Here is a 14,174-nt window from a genome sequence, read left to right as displayed (position 1 = left end):
CAGACCGAGACTATAATAAGTGAGGGAAAAAAGCAAAATATTAAAAAAGCAAAAGCTAGGGGCACGTGGGTGGCTCAGTCAGTTAAGCGTCCAACTCCTGATTTTGGCTCAGGTCACGATCTCACAGTTCATGAGTTCGGCCCGGCATTGGGCTTTGTGCTAGCTGCGCGGATCCTGCTTGGGATTCTCCGTCGCCCTCTCTCTGACCCTCCTCCTCTCTCTGCCCCTCCCCAGCATGCACGTGCTCTTTCTCAAAAACAAATAAATGATTTTTATTTTAAAGTAAAAACTATATTGGGGCGCCTGGGTGGCGCAGTCGGTTAAACGTCCGACTTCAGCCAGGTCACGATCTCGCGGTCCGTGAGTTCGAGCCCCGCGTCGGGCTCTGGGCTGATGGCTCAGAGCCTGGAGCCTGTTTCTGATTCTGTGTCTCCCTCTCTCTCTGCCCCTCCCCCGTTCATGCTCTGTCTCTCTCTGTCCCAAAAATAAATAAACGTTGAAAAAAAAAATTTAAAAAAAAAAAATAAAAAAAAATAAAGTAAAAACTATAATATCTGAGAATTGTAACCATTTGCTTTCAAGCCTTTTTTGGCAATTTTAAAGAAAATCATACTTTTGCTATTGAGGTATATTCAGTCATTCCAAGTGACAAACACGGGGCCTTGAACCAATAACTTAGTCTTTAAATTTTGATCTACTACACAGATTTACTTCTGAGTTCCACTCTAAAGTTTACTGACAGTAGGATTTCCCATTTGAGCATCAAGATTCAATTAACACATTATTTTTTATAAATTGGCGTCCTTCTTAGAATTGGTTTCATACTAAGATTTCTTTTGTCAATACAAAGAATATTAAACTATGATTTGGTTACTATAAAAACAAAGGCATCAAATTTATTAAACATCTGGACTGTAGGGAAAATCACATAGTCGAACCCAAATTAACACACTTTTTTGCCTCTCTGGCATGTATCCGACAGATGTCATTTTTCAAGGCTGTGATCACGTTACGCCCAATGATATTTTAAACAAATGGCCATTTAACGCTTCAAAAAATATGGAGGGTAAACATGTCATCTTTTTGAGATAGATGACATAATTATGTACTTTAAAAAAAAACATCATTAGGGGCGCCTTGGTGGCTCAGTTGGCTAAGCGTCCGACTTCGGCTCAGGTCAAGATCTCGAGGTTCTTGAGCTCAAGCCAGGCGTCGGGCTCTGTGCTGACAGCTCAGAGCCTGGAGCCTGCTTCGGATTCTGTGTCTCCCTCTCTCTCTGCCCCTCCCCCAGTCACGCTCTGTCTCTCAAAAATGAATAAACATTTTTAAAAAAAGGTTTCTTTTTTAAAGCATCATTAGAAAATAGATGACTGGATCCAAATCCTTTCTTTTTCCCTCCTTCTTCTCTTACACACATACTCCCACCCCCACTTCCTGTGTCTTGTTCACACAACACATGTACTTCCTGAGGTTCTTTCGCTTCTCCTGAGAGCATGAGAGAACAGAACATCTTTATGATTAATCTAGAAGTGGCCAGTTTTTCTCCCAGCCTGTGGGATCAGGAAGAGAACAGAAAAGAGAGTGAGCAGCGGCGGGGGCTTTGGGGGGAGTAGTGACGGTGACCTTGTGGAGGAGACTCGGACCACAAGTCATAGCCTATCCTCTGGAGTATTCTTCAGATTTCACCGAGAAAAAAGTTTTAGCTAGCTCAGTCACAAAATCCCCCGAACTGAGGACATCACTAGACATACTGAGATTGGTAAGGTAAAACACACCTTTACGTAGCACTGTGTTCCTGGTGAATGCAATTATCCATCATCACAAGTTCACACAGCACCCATGTGCAAACTAGCAAAGGGCACCCGCTTTGGGCAGACACCCCCCCGGGTAGGCACATGGCTTGGAAGTGTTGCCGGGCTGGATTCCAGCATCCTCTTGTCACCTCAAGTCGGCAGCTTCATGCACGGCATATTCTGAACAACTGGACATGGGGATCCTATGTACATAGATCTTTCTTTTTTAGTGTTTTGCTAATCCCAAGACAAGAATAATATAACTGGAACATTCATCTCTACTCATTGCAGAGTAGGACTGTGGCAGATTGAGAATGTAAGATTTTCTATCGGCAAATAACAAATGCACCCGGTATAAATTCAGGTGAGCATAAAATGATACTCGAGGCAGATTCCTTGTAATGAAGTCATCAAAGAACAACCAATAAAAGTCACTCTCCTTGTTTATACTAACAGGAGAGTGAACACTTACCACCATCTTCAACTGTAAAATGGAACATATCACTTGTGGCATTGGCCCCATCTTTTAAAACGTAGCATATTTTCATGTCTTCGATGTCAGCTAGAAAATAACCAAAGAACAAGATGATTCATTACTAGGGCAAGATTGGTGACTCATTACTCATGGTAAATCCTACTGGCTATTACTTTTCTGTAACCATATTTAGATTTCCTTCTCCTAAGGGAGGCAGTGCTATCTTATTTCTCCTATCTCTAAGCCCCTTGATTTCAGCTGTCCCATGGAAATCTGATCCCTTACCCAGATAGAGTTCAAGAGTTAGGTTATAATAATAGCAAGGTGTTGCCCCACCCAATGGTATTTGCATGTTCATGCACCAAAGAAGTGACTCTCTAAATATGGAATGTCAGACTTCATGACAGGTGGAAAGGAAGATATTTTGAGGCACGGCAGATTTCCTGGCACTCCTGAAATCACACTCTTTCCCTCCCTGTAGCGCTGGCCCTAAGAGGAAAGAACTTCCCTGCCCCCCTCTGGCTAACTTTTCTTACCTCTGGCGGTATACAACACGCTGTTTTTAAGTTCCCCAGAGCTTGAAAGGGAAAGAATCAAGGCCGTTTTAAATCTCCCAAGATTGAAATAAGTGTCATGACCCCAGAGAGAAATGAGAACAGAAAGCATCTAACGAGAGCTGAAACTTTTATTCAGAGTGAAAAGTTATTCTGCCTCAGGAATGCTCTGTAGGTTGCTTCCTGTCCCAGCTTTCAAATTCACTGGCATACTCTGTTTTCCGTATTGACTAAAGGACAATTTCAAAAATTGATTTCCCCATTTTACGAGTTACTCTCCTTCATGAGGCCACACAGACAACATAATGAACCAAATATCATCCTGTTCTGTGATGCTTGCAACACTATTGTTATTTGATCTGGGCCGGGCAGTAAGTAGTTATTGCCAAAGCTACAGAAAATCAAGATCGCAGCTAAAAGTGGCTTCAACAATGAATGGTATGTAATATGTATTTGTCTCGTGTGCGCTCTGCAGGTTTTCCATCTTCGGAGAGGTCTACTGAGTTCGTGCTATGAAGTCCACAAGCATTGTATATGAGAAAATTACTTTATGAAAGAATAAACTCGAGTGATGCCAGGTGTTGGGATCAACAAATTACTCCATGAATTTTTAGGACTCCACTTGACAGACGTGAAAAGGACACTCCCCCTTGGCTCATACAGATTTGAAAGGTGACTCACTTACAATCAGGCATCTGAGGGGAAAATCTGATTTAATAGTTAATGGTAACTTCTTATAAAAGAGGTACTAGAAGGTGAAGCAAATTCAAGTTGTTTTATTCTCCCTTAGCGTTTCATTTTGAACTCTGCTGTACCTTTCCCAATTTCTGCCTAGTGTCATTTGTATCTTCCTGCGTGGCTATCTCTCCTAGAAGACTGAAAACTTGTGGGATTGTTGTTGTTGTTGTTGTTGTTGTTGTTGTTGTTGTTGTTTTCATCTTAACTTCCCACAGTCCTTTGCTCGGAGTCTAATATTCAGCAATGGCTCAAATGTTTCTTAATTTAAAATCTGAGAGCCCAAGGGCACCTGGGTGCCTCAGTAAGTCAAGCATCCCACTCTTGGTTTCAACTCAGGTCATGATCTCATGGTTTGTGGGCTTGAGCCCCACGTCAGGCTCTGTGCTGACAGTGCTGAGCCTGCTTGGGATTTTCTCTCTCTCCCTCTCTCTCTCTGCCCCTCCCCTGCTCATGATCTCTCTTTGTCTCTCAAAATAATCAGTAAATAAACATAAATAATCAAACGAAAGAGCCCAGAGGTCTGGTGGACCACGCTTGGACCTCTACCTACGCATGTATGATGTTTCTACAAAGGTAAGGAGTGAAGCCCCCACAGGCTCTTTCCTTGTCTACTCCCACAACTCTGAACCCTTTCAACCTTTAACTCATCAGGAAGAAATAAGGTGAACTCTACTCTGACCACACATCCTTAGCATTAGAACAAAGTCCTCTGGTCATGTGGGGAAGACCTTTTTCCAAACTTCCCCATTCCTTCTTTAATTTTATAAGAAAATCTAAAGGCTCTACTATGAGAAAAGGAAAAACTCATTAGTATATCCACGCTTTGTATTGATGTTTTCTTGCAAAAATACAGTATTTACGAAACAGTTGCACTGAAATAAATCACCACTTCAAAACTGATTTTTTAAAACCTTTTTTTTCCTTAAGTAAAGAGAACATGAATGCAATTACATGACACAAAGGTGTCAAATTTTCCCTCCAAGTTAGGGCATGCAATATTGATTAGTTGGAACAAACCAAAATTCTTTTCACTTTCGTTATAACTCAGTTAATAATTCATAGCTCAAAAAAGGGACTTTAAAAAAACTCAAATAAGTAAAGACTTTGATCATAGTGCCGTTATTCTATAGGAACCTCTAAAACTATCACAAACATCATAAATATATAAACAGTCGCTTCTTAAGGCACAGTGGTATTAGCTAGATCAAAAACCTAGTTGCCAAAATGTTACCTTCTTTCAGTAAACATCTAACAATGAACTGGATGTTCTTCTAACCACTACTCATGCATCAGATGTATTTCAGTTTATCTACACAAGCATTCCACATTTTGTGTTTTTGTTTTGATTCTAAGTTCATTGACTCGCCTGGCAACCATACCCTGGCTCGAACTCTTTGGGGGCAATTTCTGAAAGTGATCTACAACTTATCTCCCACAAGAGATCACTGGGTACTACTCATAGAGAAAAAAGTCCAGGTCCTTGACACAAGTGATTTAAACCTGGGATAGAGCGAGCAGGGACACCCTGGCAAATTGAAATAATTAATTTCTCTAATTGGTCTAATTCTGCCTTGTTAACTCTTCCTAAGAATAAAAGTGAATAAACTTTAGAAACAAATGGATTTTCATCTCCTAAGGACCATTACGTGAATCGGTTTGGGAATAACCTTCTTTACCCACCTTTGCTCACTTGACTCAACCCAGTGCATTGAAAATCCATCAAAATATAGTTAAGCATCCCACTCTTGATTTCAGCTCAGGTCATGATCTCGTGGTTCGTGGGTTCGAGCCCCACGTCGGGCTCTGCACTGACACTCTCTCTCTCTCTCTCTCTCTCTCTGCCCCTCCCCTCCTTGTGCTTTTTCTCTCCTTCTCTCTCAAAATAAATAAGCATTAAAAATATATAGTTTAGCTTATCCTTTCATGACTACAGAAAACAAAAACAAATACAAAGTTTGTGTTGTCCTCACTCCAGATACTGCTTTTATTTGTCTACTAAGAGAGCAGCCACCGTAACTCTATGATGGGAGCCTTTCCATTTTTATTCACCCATCTAGTCTCTAGAAATAACTGCCATGAACCAAACCGCAGTCTCAAGTTGTTCAAATGAGTGCTCTGTGATTAACTACCAACAGTTTCCCTAGTCAGTATTTGGGTTCTTATTGGAATGCGATCGTTTCTCTTAGAAAAGGTAATCTTAAAAGAGTATCTTCACTTTTTATAATAAACTGATTATAGTTACAAATGACCATAAAGAGTAATCATGGTGAGTTCATCTCTAAGGAATAATCAGGGTGAGTCCACGTCAGTGAGAGATAGGGCAAGAGCCTATAAAGAAATCACATAATTTAGGCTTCGATATTTAAGAAATAATATTCCAATATTTTTTGAGCTGTTGGACTTGGTCCATAGAATTTAAACCACATCGTCTGCCTGTCGTCACACGAAAATTCCTTTTTAAAAAATCTTTAAAATCAGATTAGTTTTTTAGGTCAGAGGAGTGATTGGAAGTAACATTTTCTATCCTGTAATATATTCCTTTTACCCTCTTCACTTTCCACTTTCCATGAAAAGAAACCAGTCTAAGATTGCATGGCATCTCTGTCCTCAGAAAGCCTTCACACAAAAGTTTCCTGCCGGTCTGGCATGACACTGGGCACTCTGAGGTTTTCCTGTCCCTGCAGGCCCTAGAATATATTCAGGCTTGCAGCCAAGAATCAGGAGGTTGGAGTGCAGGGCCATTTGCCAGAATCTAAAACAGAGGAGCAGTTCACTTTAACACTAACTACACTTCGCGACATCCGTTTATTAAAGCATCTGTTGTCTCAGAGCACAACACTATTGCGGGAAAAGAACACCCCCCCTGGGATGCCCTGAGGATAAACCTCATCTCCGCTCACAGAGCCCACAGAGGGTAGATCTCGTTTCCATCCTGACACGGTGAGATTTCCATGAAAGCAACCCAAAGCCCTTTGTAGTGAAGGTCGCACGTTCTAGAGAACAGAGCCCTAAGTCCCAAGCCAGCAGACTGAACGGGCTTCTCCCGTCAGTCACTGAGTAACTGCACGGGGCACCTGCCCTTCCTGTCGTACATTGTGTCCATACACAAAGAGGATTTAGTTTAGAAAAGCGCTTTAGCCTCAAGAATGTAGATGCTTGAGGCAACGGGTGTTCGTTACTGTGGTTGAAAGGGGACGCAGAGAAGATCTGAAATAAGGAAATAACTTCCTCCTTCTATTCTCCTATTAATCTTGTTAACATATCTTCAGGTTCCTAACAAAGTGAACGTATATTCCAGTGATGGACATGTTGTCTTACACATCATGAAGCGTGCTTTCTTTTTGGGCCTGTATCACGTGACACACTTTGTACATAGAACTGTTAGAACTCTAGACAGGTGCTCGCTTACCTCTTAGGTCTCTGGTGTTTGCCTAAGGCATACAATAGAAGAATTAGAAACCTACAAAGTAAATATAAATACATCTCTTTATTCCAGTTCCAAAGTTCCCAAGAACTATGACAGGATTAGAACAATGCTCTCAAGAAAATTAATCAAAGTAATATAAATTTGAAGGCTCTGTGTGAATGGTAGGCGAAAACGGTCCGAATACAAAGACTTGAGAAAGCACATCTCTCTCGAAGGTGCCAAAATGCTGCACGAACTACCTGTTTGTACCACAGTATAAACCACAGTCTGCTCAGAGGGCAGGTGTGGCAAACAAAACAGAACGGAAGAGCCTTCTTCAGCTTAAACTCACCGAGGTCTGGCCCCTGGTTTGGCAGCATACCTTGCTGCTGTCGAAATACATTGATATTCACTCAATGCAATGTCGAAATACATTGATATTCACTAATGCCAGTCGCTGCAGGGGGACATACGGCAAGAAGGGATATTCTTTCCTCAGGAAAGTGAGTCCCTGTACTCTCCCCATCTCTTTATTTCCCTTCCCTTTTCTTCCCTTGGACTCAAATTCGATCCCCTACTTGTAACGTTTTTGGTGACCGCCCTATCCTCAGAAAATAAGACCCGCACTTTCCGCTGGGTATAAGGAAAGAAAAGTGTACCGTACCTTGTGTAAACTGAGAGACACTGTGGTTGCCTCTGTCCAGGTTGAGGAGATACCCATGTTGAGGGGCCTCCGTCACAATAAACCTGAGAGAAAAACGTAAGCTGTCTCTGTCCTCCACTTTCAATATTTTGCTTGTGATCATGAATCCCAAGTGGCCAGTAGCCAGAGTGCGAAGTGTAGAGGCCCCTTTGTTCACTGCAATTTGGGGGACGCTATCGTCAACAGGTAAGACTTGGATTTTCATCACTTGGGGTCTCCTTGTTTCAAATATTGTATCGGGGAAAACATAGAACTCTGTATGGGAACCATCAGTCACTGTGAAGGAGAAGCTGTCTTCATTTGACTCAGTGCCATCATGTCTGTAGCTGATTAAGTTTTCGTTCAGGTCTTGCTTGGTAAAAACCATGGCAGGTCTGGTATTGTTGAATAGGAGTTGACCATGAACAGGCACCTGCGTGACAGTGAACTTCAGGAGTTTGTCTGGAGTATCTTGGTCTTCGACAGTGAGTTCAAAGGGAGTGATCAGCTTGTTTTCACCCTCACTGACAACGAGGTTATGGATGGTGACCACTGGCTTTTTGTTGTCCACATCGCTAATGGAGATACGGAATGTCCGGAAGACAGGGTTATGTCCATCAGTGACCTGAAACTCAAAACTGTCCATCTTGACCTCATCGTCAGCTGTGTGGATGTAGTAGATTTTGTTGCCAGCCAGTTGGAGCTGAGAGAACGATGTGATGGATGCTCCAGGTTGATCTGTGCACTCTAAGTGACCTCTCATGGGAGCCCTGGTGATGGTAAAAACTAAGTTTTCATCAGGACTGTTCAAGTCACTAGTACTTAATAAGTCTGTTGTGAGGGTGACTTTACCACCTTCTTTCAAGGATACTCCCTTGCTTATCACATCCGGGAAGACAATGTCAACGCTCCCAACAGAAACATAAAAGTAGCGATCTATAAGCGCATTTATTCCATCGGTCACATCAAATTTAATTAGGTCCCGAATGCCCTCTTGTCCAAAATGGACGTACTGAATTAAGTTTCTGTCCACTTCATCCTGGGTAAAATTCATGCCCACTGTGATATTTTCAAAGGCACCCGCAGGTTTTTGTCTCTGTAATAAGCCATGTCCCGGCCCATAACGAATAATATAAACCAAAGATTTGTCTTCAGAATCTAAATCAGTTGCCATCAATATTTTGTTGTTGATAATTTTGGTTTCCCCAATTTCTATTTCTAGACCATTATTGATGGTCATTCTGGGGGTCTCATCATCAACTGGGATAACCATAATGAGGACCATCCTTTCCACCGAGTGCTTACCGTCTGTTAGTTTAATCACAAAACTGTCCTCCTGGGTCTCAGAATCATCATGCTCGTAAATAATGCTTGAACTCTCTATGATCTGGTCCAAGGTGAAGCTTTCAACCAACACTGTGCCATTTATCAGCTGATTCATGATGTGACCACGAGTGGGAAATTGGGTAATGGTGAAAGTTAGATCATCCGGGGGAATGTCAGCATCAGCAGCATTGAGGATGGGTGTATCGATCACCAGACTCATGCCTTCCATCACCATAAATTCTCTCATAAATATTTCTGGCTGTTCGTCATTGGTGGGAATGATTATAATGGGAAAAAAATGTCTCTCTGAAAAGTTAATGCCATCAGAGCAACGAAATATAAACCGGTCTTCCACAGGTTCTACCCCTTTGTGGACACTCTGGACATAGTTAATATGACTCTGCCTGAGGTCTTTCAGGGTAAAGGCACTTATGGCAATTCCTGCTCTTGATTTCTCAGAGCCTGGTGCTGGAGAAATGTTTTCAACATAACCGGAGGTAGGCTGAATAACTATAGTACACAAGATGTCATCATTGAGGGAATCAATATCTTCAGCACTTATATGTGTTGAGGTTATAACACTTTTGTCACCTTCCATGACTATAAACCGTTCACCTACAGAAATTTCTGGAGCTTGGCTATCGACAGGGAGGATGGTCACCCACACAGTAACCCCTTGGATAGCACTGCCACCTATTACCCATTCTTGAGACATATCTGACAGACTCAGGTTAAAAGAATCCCCTTTGGGCAACAGGCCTATCTCACCGCTTGTGTGGGCATAGACGACAGAGCCCTCTAAGATGTCCCTTTGGGTAAACTGCTCCGCCGGAACTCTGTTGACCAGGATTTCTCCATACAAGGGTGGGTCTTCCAAGAGGAAAGTCAACATCAAATCATCAGTGTCCCCATCAGTCCCCTTGATAACACTGGCAGTGAGTTCAGCAGCTCCATTTTCTAAAACGTCTAGATATGACCCCAGAGTACCAGCAGGAAGGCTCAGCATGGGCACCTCATCACCCGCGGGCCGGACATTCACTCTGAGAGTGATGGGCACCACGTGGTGTCTGTCGCTGACCTCCAAGGAGCAGCTGTCGGTCAGGGACCCGTCCCCATTATGGACATAGGAAATCCGACCCTGTTTTATATCTTCCAAGTGGAAGACCTCCCCCACATGCAGTATCTGTCCAGACACTCTCAGGTGGCCATGTTCGGGTGCCCGTGTGAGAGTGAAAGAGATGTGGGCTACATCGGTGTCTACATCACTCACACGTAACTCAGTCTCACTCAGGATGTGGTGGCCCTTCACCTGAACGGTGAAACCCGTGTTGAGGATCTCAGGCGGCTGGTTGTCCACGGGCTGCAAGTAAAGGGTGAAGGTGCCTGGAGCCACATTCCCGGCTTGGTCCTCCACCTGGAATTGAAACTGGGCCACTCGGGCAGCCACTCCCAGTTCTTGATCCGGAGGTCTGTAGGCAATTTTATGGTGGTTGATCTGGGCTTGGGTAAAATGGGCCACCACGACTGAGGGGTTGTCGGTCAGGACCAAGGTGCCCAGGGGGGCTGGTGAGTGGTTTTCATCTGTGTCCGTGGGGGGCTGGGTCACGGTGTAGCGCAGCTCTCGGTCATCTGTGTCCAGGTCAGTGTAGCGCAGCCACTTTTTCCTCAGCGGCGTGAGCTGGGATTCTTGCACCACCATCCGCAGGGGACAGCCGCTGCCCAGCTCCGGAGGGAGGCGATCCACAGGATGGATGCGAATCGCAAACCTGTGTGGTCCAGACTGATTAGGGGGGTCATGGTTATCCTGGACCCGGAATGTGAACTGGTCCATCACTGGCCCGGGACTATGGGGCCCGGAGTGCCTGTAGAACAGCCTCCCCTCTGTTATGTCCCGCTGCCTCCACTCCGTCACCGTTTGCTCATAGAACGCTCCCTGTTTCCTCCAAGGGCCCCTGCTCAGCTCCTCTTCCTCGCGGGGAGGATGGGTTTGGCGGAGAAGCAGATGCCCTATGGTCGAGGAAGGCGACTCCAGCACAAAAAGCAGCAGAGGGTCATCTGAGTCGATGTCCGTTGCACTCAGGGCCAGGGGAAGGATGGGCGCCGTTTCGCCCTCCGCCAGCGTCAGCCCCGTGTTAGCATTGAGGACTGGCGGCTGGTCATCCACAGGCACCAAGGTGATGGGGAACAAGAACTGCACCTGGTGCCTGCGTCCTCCGTCCACCATTCGAAGTACAAGGTTGTCACTCAGTGAGCCGTCTCTGTCATTGTGATGGTAGACCACCTGGCCGGCGGCCAGCTCGGCCACCGTGAAGGTCTTAGGGGCAGAGTTGCCATCGGTGGCGCCCAGAAGGACAAGGTGACCGTGGCGGAGCCCAGCCACCACCTCTAGCTGCACTGCCTCTAGGTCATCCTCATCGCTGACGACCAAGTTCTGCGGTCCACTGCCTGCAGGGCCCGTCAGGGGCCGAGACTGGCCCTCATAGAGAATGAGACCGGTGTTCCGGGTGACCACGGGAGCCAGTGTGTTCATGGGCTTCACCACTACCATGAAGGCAAAAGGGTCTGAGGCTGCTCCTTCCGGGTCCACTGCTTCCAACTCCAGTTCAAAGAGACGCTCCTGGTCAGAGTCCTCAGAGGGGGGCTGGTAGGCAATCTTCAGGAGCCGCAGATCCCTCTGAGTAAAGGAGGAGAGGGGCAGGCTGCGGTCATCAGTACTCACTAGGTAGCCCTGGCCAGGCTGGAAGGGAGAGGTGAGGTTGAAGATCAACAGGTCAGGGGGCGACTCGGCATCCTCGGCTGCCAGCATGTCTGGGGTCAGAGCCGTCAGTACAAACTGGTCCACCTCCATCATCATCATGGCCACGAAACTGGGCCTGGGTGCGGTGTTCTCCGCCCCTCCTCGGATTCTCACCAGCACCTGGAAGTGCTCACGTTTCAAAGGGGGTCTGCCCACAGGCGAACCCCGAGAGCGCAGCTCCACCACCATGGGCACCCAGTCCCTGTTCGGTGACCGACTGGGGGCTGTGTGACGGTAGCGCACCCCCAGCTCCTGGAAAGCTTTGCAGTCCATCAGGAGAGGCTCCGGGGCGCCCCCCTCGCTGGCTGGACCCGGGGCCTGTGGGTAGTGGAGGAGCTCCCCATAGCGAGGCAGCGCGCTCAAGCCGGACAGGATGCCCACGCGACACTCCTCGGTCTCCGGCTGGTAGGCGAACTCCAGGCTCCGCGCGTCCAGGGCGTTGCTGGTCCCCAGCAGCTCCTCCACGACTAGGGGCAGGTTCCGAGTCACCACCTCCAGCTGGGTGAAGACCACCTCCACCTCCAGCACCAAGGGTAGCACTGCGGCCCCTCCCGGCGCGTCGTAGCGCAACTGCAGCCGAATGCGATCCCGCGACGGGCTGCGCGCGCCCAGGTGCGAGTAGCGCACCTCTCCCGGGCCGAAGTCGCACGGGAAGCGCTTGGGACTCAAGCGTCCGGGCCGCTGGGCCAGCGCGTCGTTGTCTAGCACGGTCACCGCGCAGCGGTCCCCCGGCTGCACCTGCAGCACCAGGTCCTGCAGCGGATCCAGCCAGACCTCACGGCCGAAGGGCACCCGGAGCCCACGGTTTGCCAGCACGATGGCCTCCTCGGCGGGGACCCCTGCAGCCCCCGCGAGATCCGGGGACAGCAACGCCGGGCCAGGGGCAGCGGGCTGTGCCAGGACGCAGCTTACCAGTGACAGGAGAAGCAGCAGCAGCAGCAACACCAGGCGGGGCGGCAGCGTTGGGATCTGCTGAAAACTGGTGGGGCTGGCCACCCCGCCGGCGTGGGAGGCGATCCCGGGGGTCCTGGCCGCGTGCATGGTGCAGATATTAGGGCTCGGACAGGTCAGCCTGAGAGAGCACAGTCAGTCCCCGGGCAGGGAGCAAGAGACCTCTCCGCAAAGTGCCAGGAACTCCGCACTTGGTAGCCGCGTCTGGGCCGGGATGGAAAGTTGCGCGGCGGGGGCCGGGCTGGCGCAGCAGAGGCGGCTGAACCTTCCCGAACGTCCGGCTCCGCCGCCCGCGGCTCACTCGCTGGGAGAACCGAGTTCCCCCGCCCCCCAACTCCTGCTTCCCAGGTCCCGGGACCCAGAGCTTTGAGGGAAATCCCTCCCCCAGCACCCCCTGACTCCAGTCCTCCCAGGAGGCCAATCGTCGGTCCCGGGAGGAGGCCCCGAGTTGAGGGTTGGGTAGTGGTATCTGCCAATCAGCTCCTAGGGGCGGAGGCGGGGAAACAGCGCGGTGGGGAGGAGGTGCAGGGTGCTACAAAGTTGTCTTGGAAGCGAGGGGCTAGCGGCCTGACGCTGCGCAGCTTCGCTCGCGCTCCTCTCGGGCTAGGGGTTCCGGCAGAGGAGCCGAGGCACGCGTCTGGGCTCGAATCAGTCCTTCAGCTGCCTGGGACCCAGGATTACCCGCTGTCGCCCGCACCCCCTCCAATTCGATGCAGCCTCGCGCGGAGGAGTGTGCGGTTATTGCTCACAGACGTTTGCAAACCCGAGAGGAAAGTTATTCGCAATGTTGCGTGTGTTTGAATCGAAACCCAAGAACAGTTGGATGGAAACTCTGGGGCATTTTTGCAAGAGAAGGATAGCTGGAATTAAAAGCCAAGGCTAGAGCAGGTTGCTCACCGCCCCCGCCCCCAACACACACACACACACACACACACACACACACACACACACGCCCCACCCCCGCCTGCTGCTGTCTCCTCGTAAATTACAAGGGGGCACAGTCCTTGGATTGGGGAGTTTTAAACAAGTCCCTCCTTTGCAACCAAAGTTCTGAGTGAAAGGGGAATAAGGGGTGGGGAGGGGGGACGTTTGGAATGCGTGAGAAATGCAGTCCGATCGGAATCGCGAGACTAGCACCAAAAAATAGCTTCTAGGGAATGTAGCCCCCAGGCTCTCCCAAAGCCGCCGCTGTTCAGGTAGTTGTCGTTAGAAACGTTCCTGTTCTCTTCGCAGTAATTAGACCAAGTGCAAACTAAATCTACTTGTCAGCGTCACATTTCTTTGCATGCCAAGAGAAATGATAAATATCCGGAGGGCGTAACGAAAATAGGTTAGCTCCCATTTCAGTCGGCTGGTTGTTAAGTCAGATCTTGAGCTCTTCCTGCCCCCTTGTGTTTGTCCGGTTTCAGGAGCTTGTGGATTCCCCTTCTAAAGAGTTTCTAACAGCACCCC

General features: G+C 47.8%; 1 protein-coding gene across 1 annotated transcript in view; it reads right to left on the bottom strand.

Moving 5' to 3' along the window:
- The window catches only part of FREM2 (FRAS1 related extracellular matrix 2), a 167,530-nt gene extending 154,440 nt beyond the window's left edge, over positions 1-13,090 (bottom strand). The window contains exons 1-2 of the mRNA XM_043577721.1: positions 7,631-13,090; positions 2,266-2,355 (exon numbers count right to left, since the gene is read on the bottom strand). Coding sequence (XP_043433656.1) covers positions 2,266-2,355; positions 7,631-12,812 — 5,272 coding nt within the window. The 5' untranslated portion in view covers positions 12,813-13,090. The remainder of the gene's footprint in view (positions 1-2,265; positions 2,356-7,630) is intronic.
- Positions 13,091-14,174: the final 1,084 nt, after the last annotated feature.

Source organism: Prionailurus bengalensis, chromosome A1, assembly GCF_016509475.1.
Source record: "Prionailurus bengalensis isolate Pbe53 chromosome A1, Fcat_Pben_1.1_paternal_pri, whole genome shotgun sequence".
NCBI classification, from domain to species: Eukaryota; Metazoa; Chordata; class Mammalia; order Carnivora; family Felidae; genus Prionailurus; species Prionailurus bengalensis.
The sequence above is the reverse complement of the archived record's forward strand: the minus strand, read 5'-3'. Positions and strand labels throughout refer to the sequence as shown.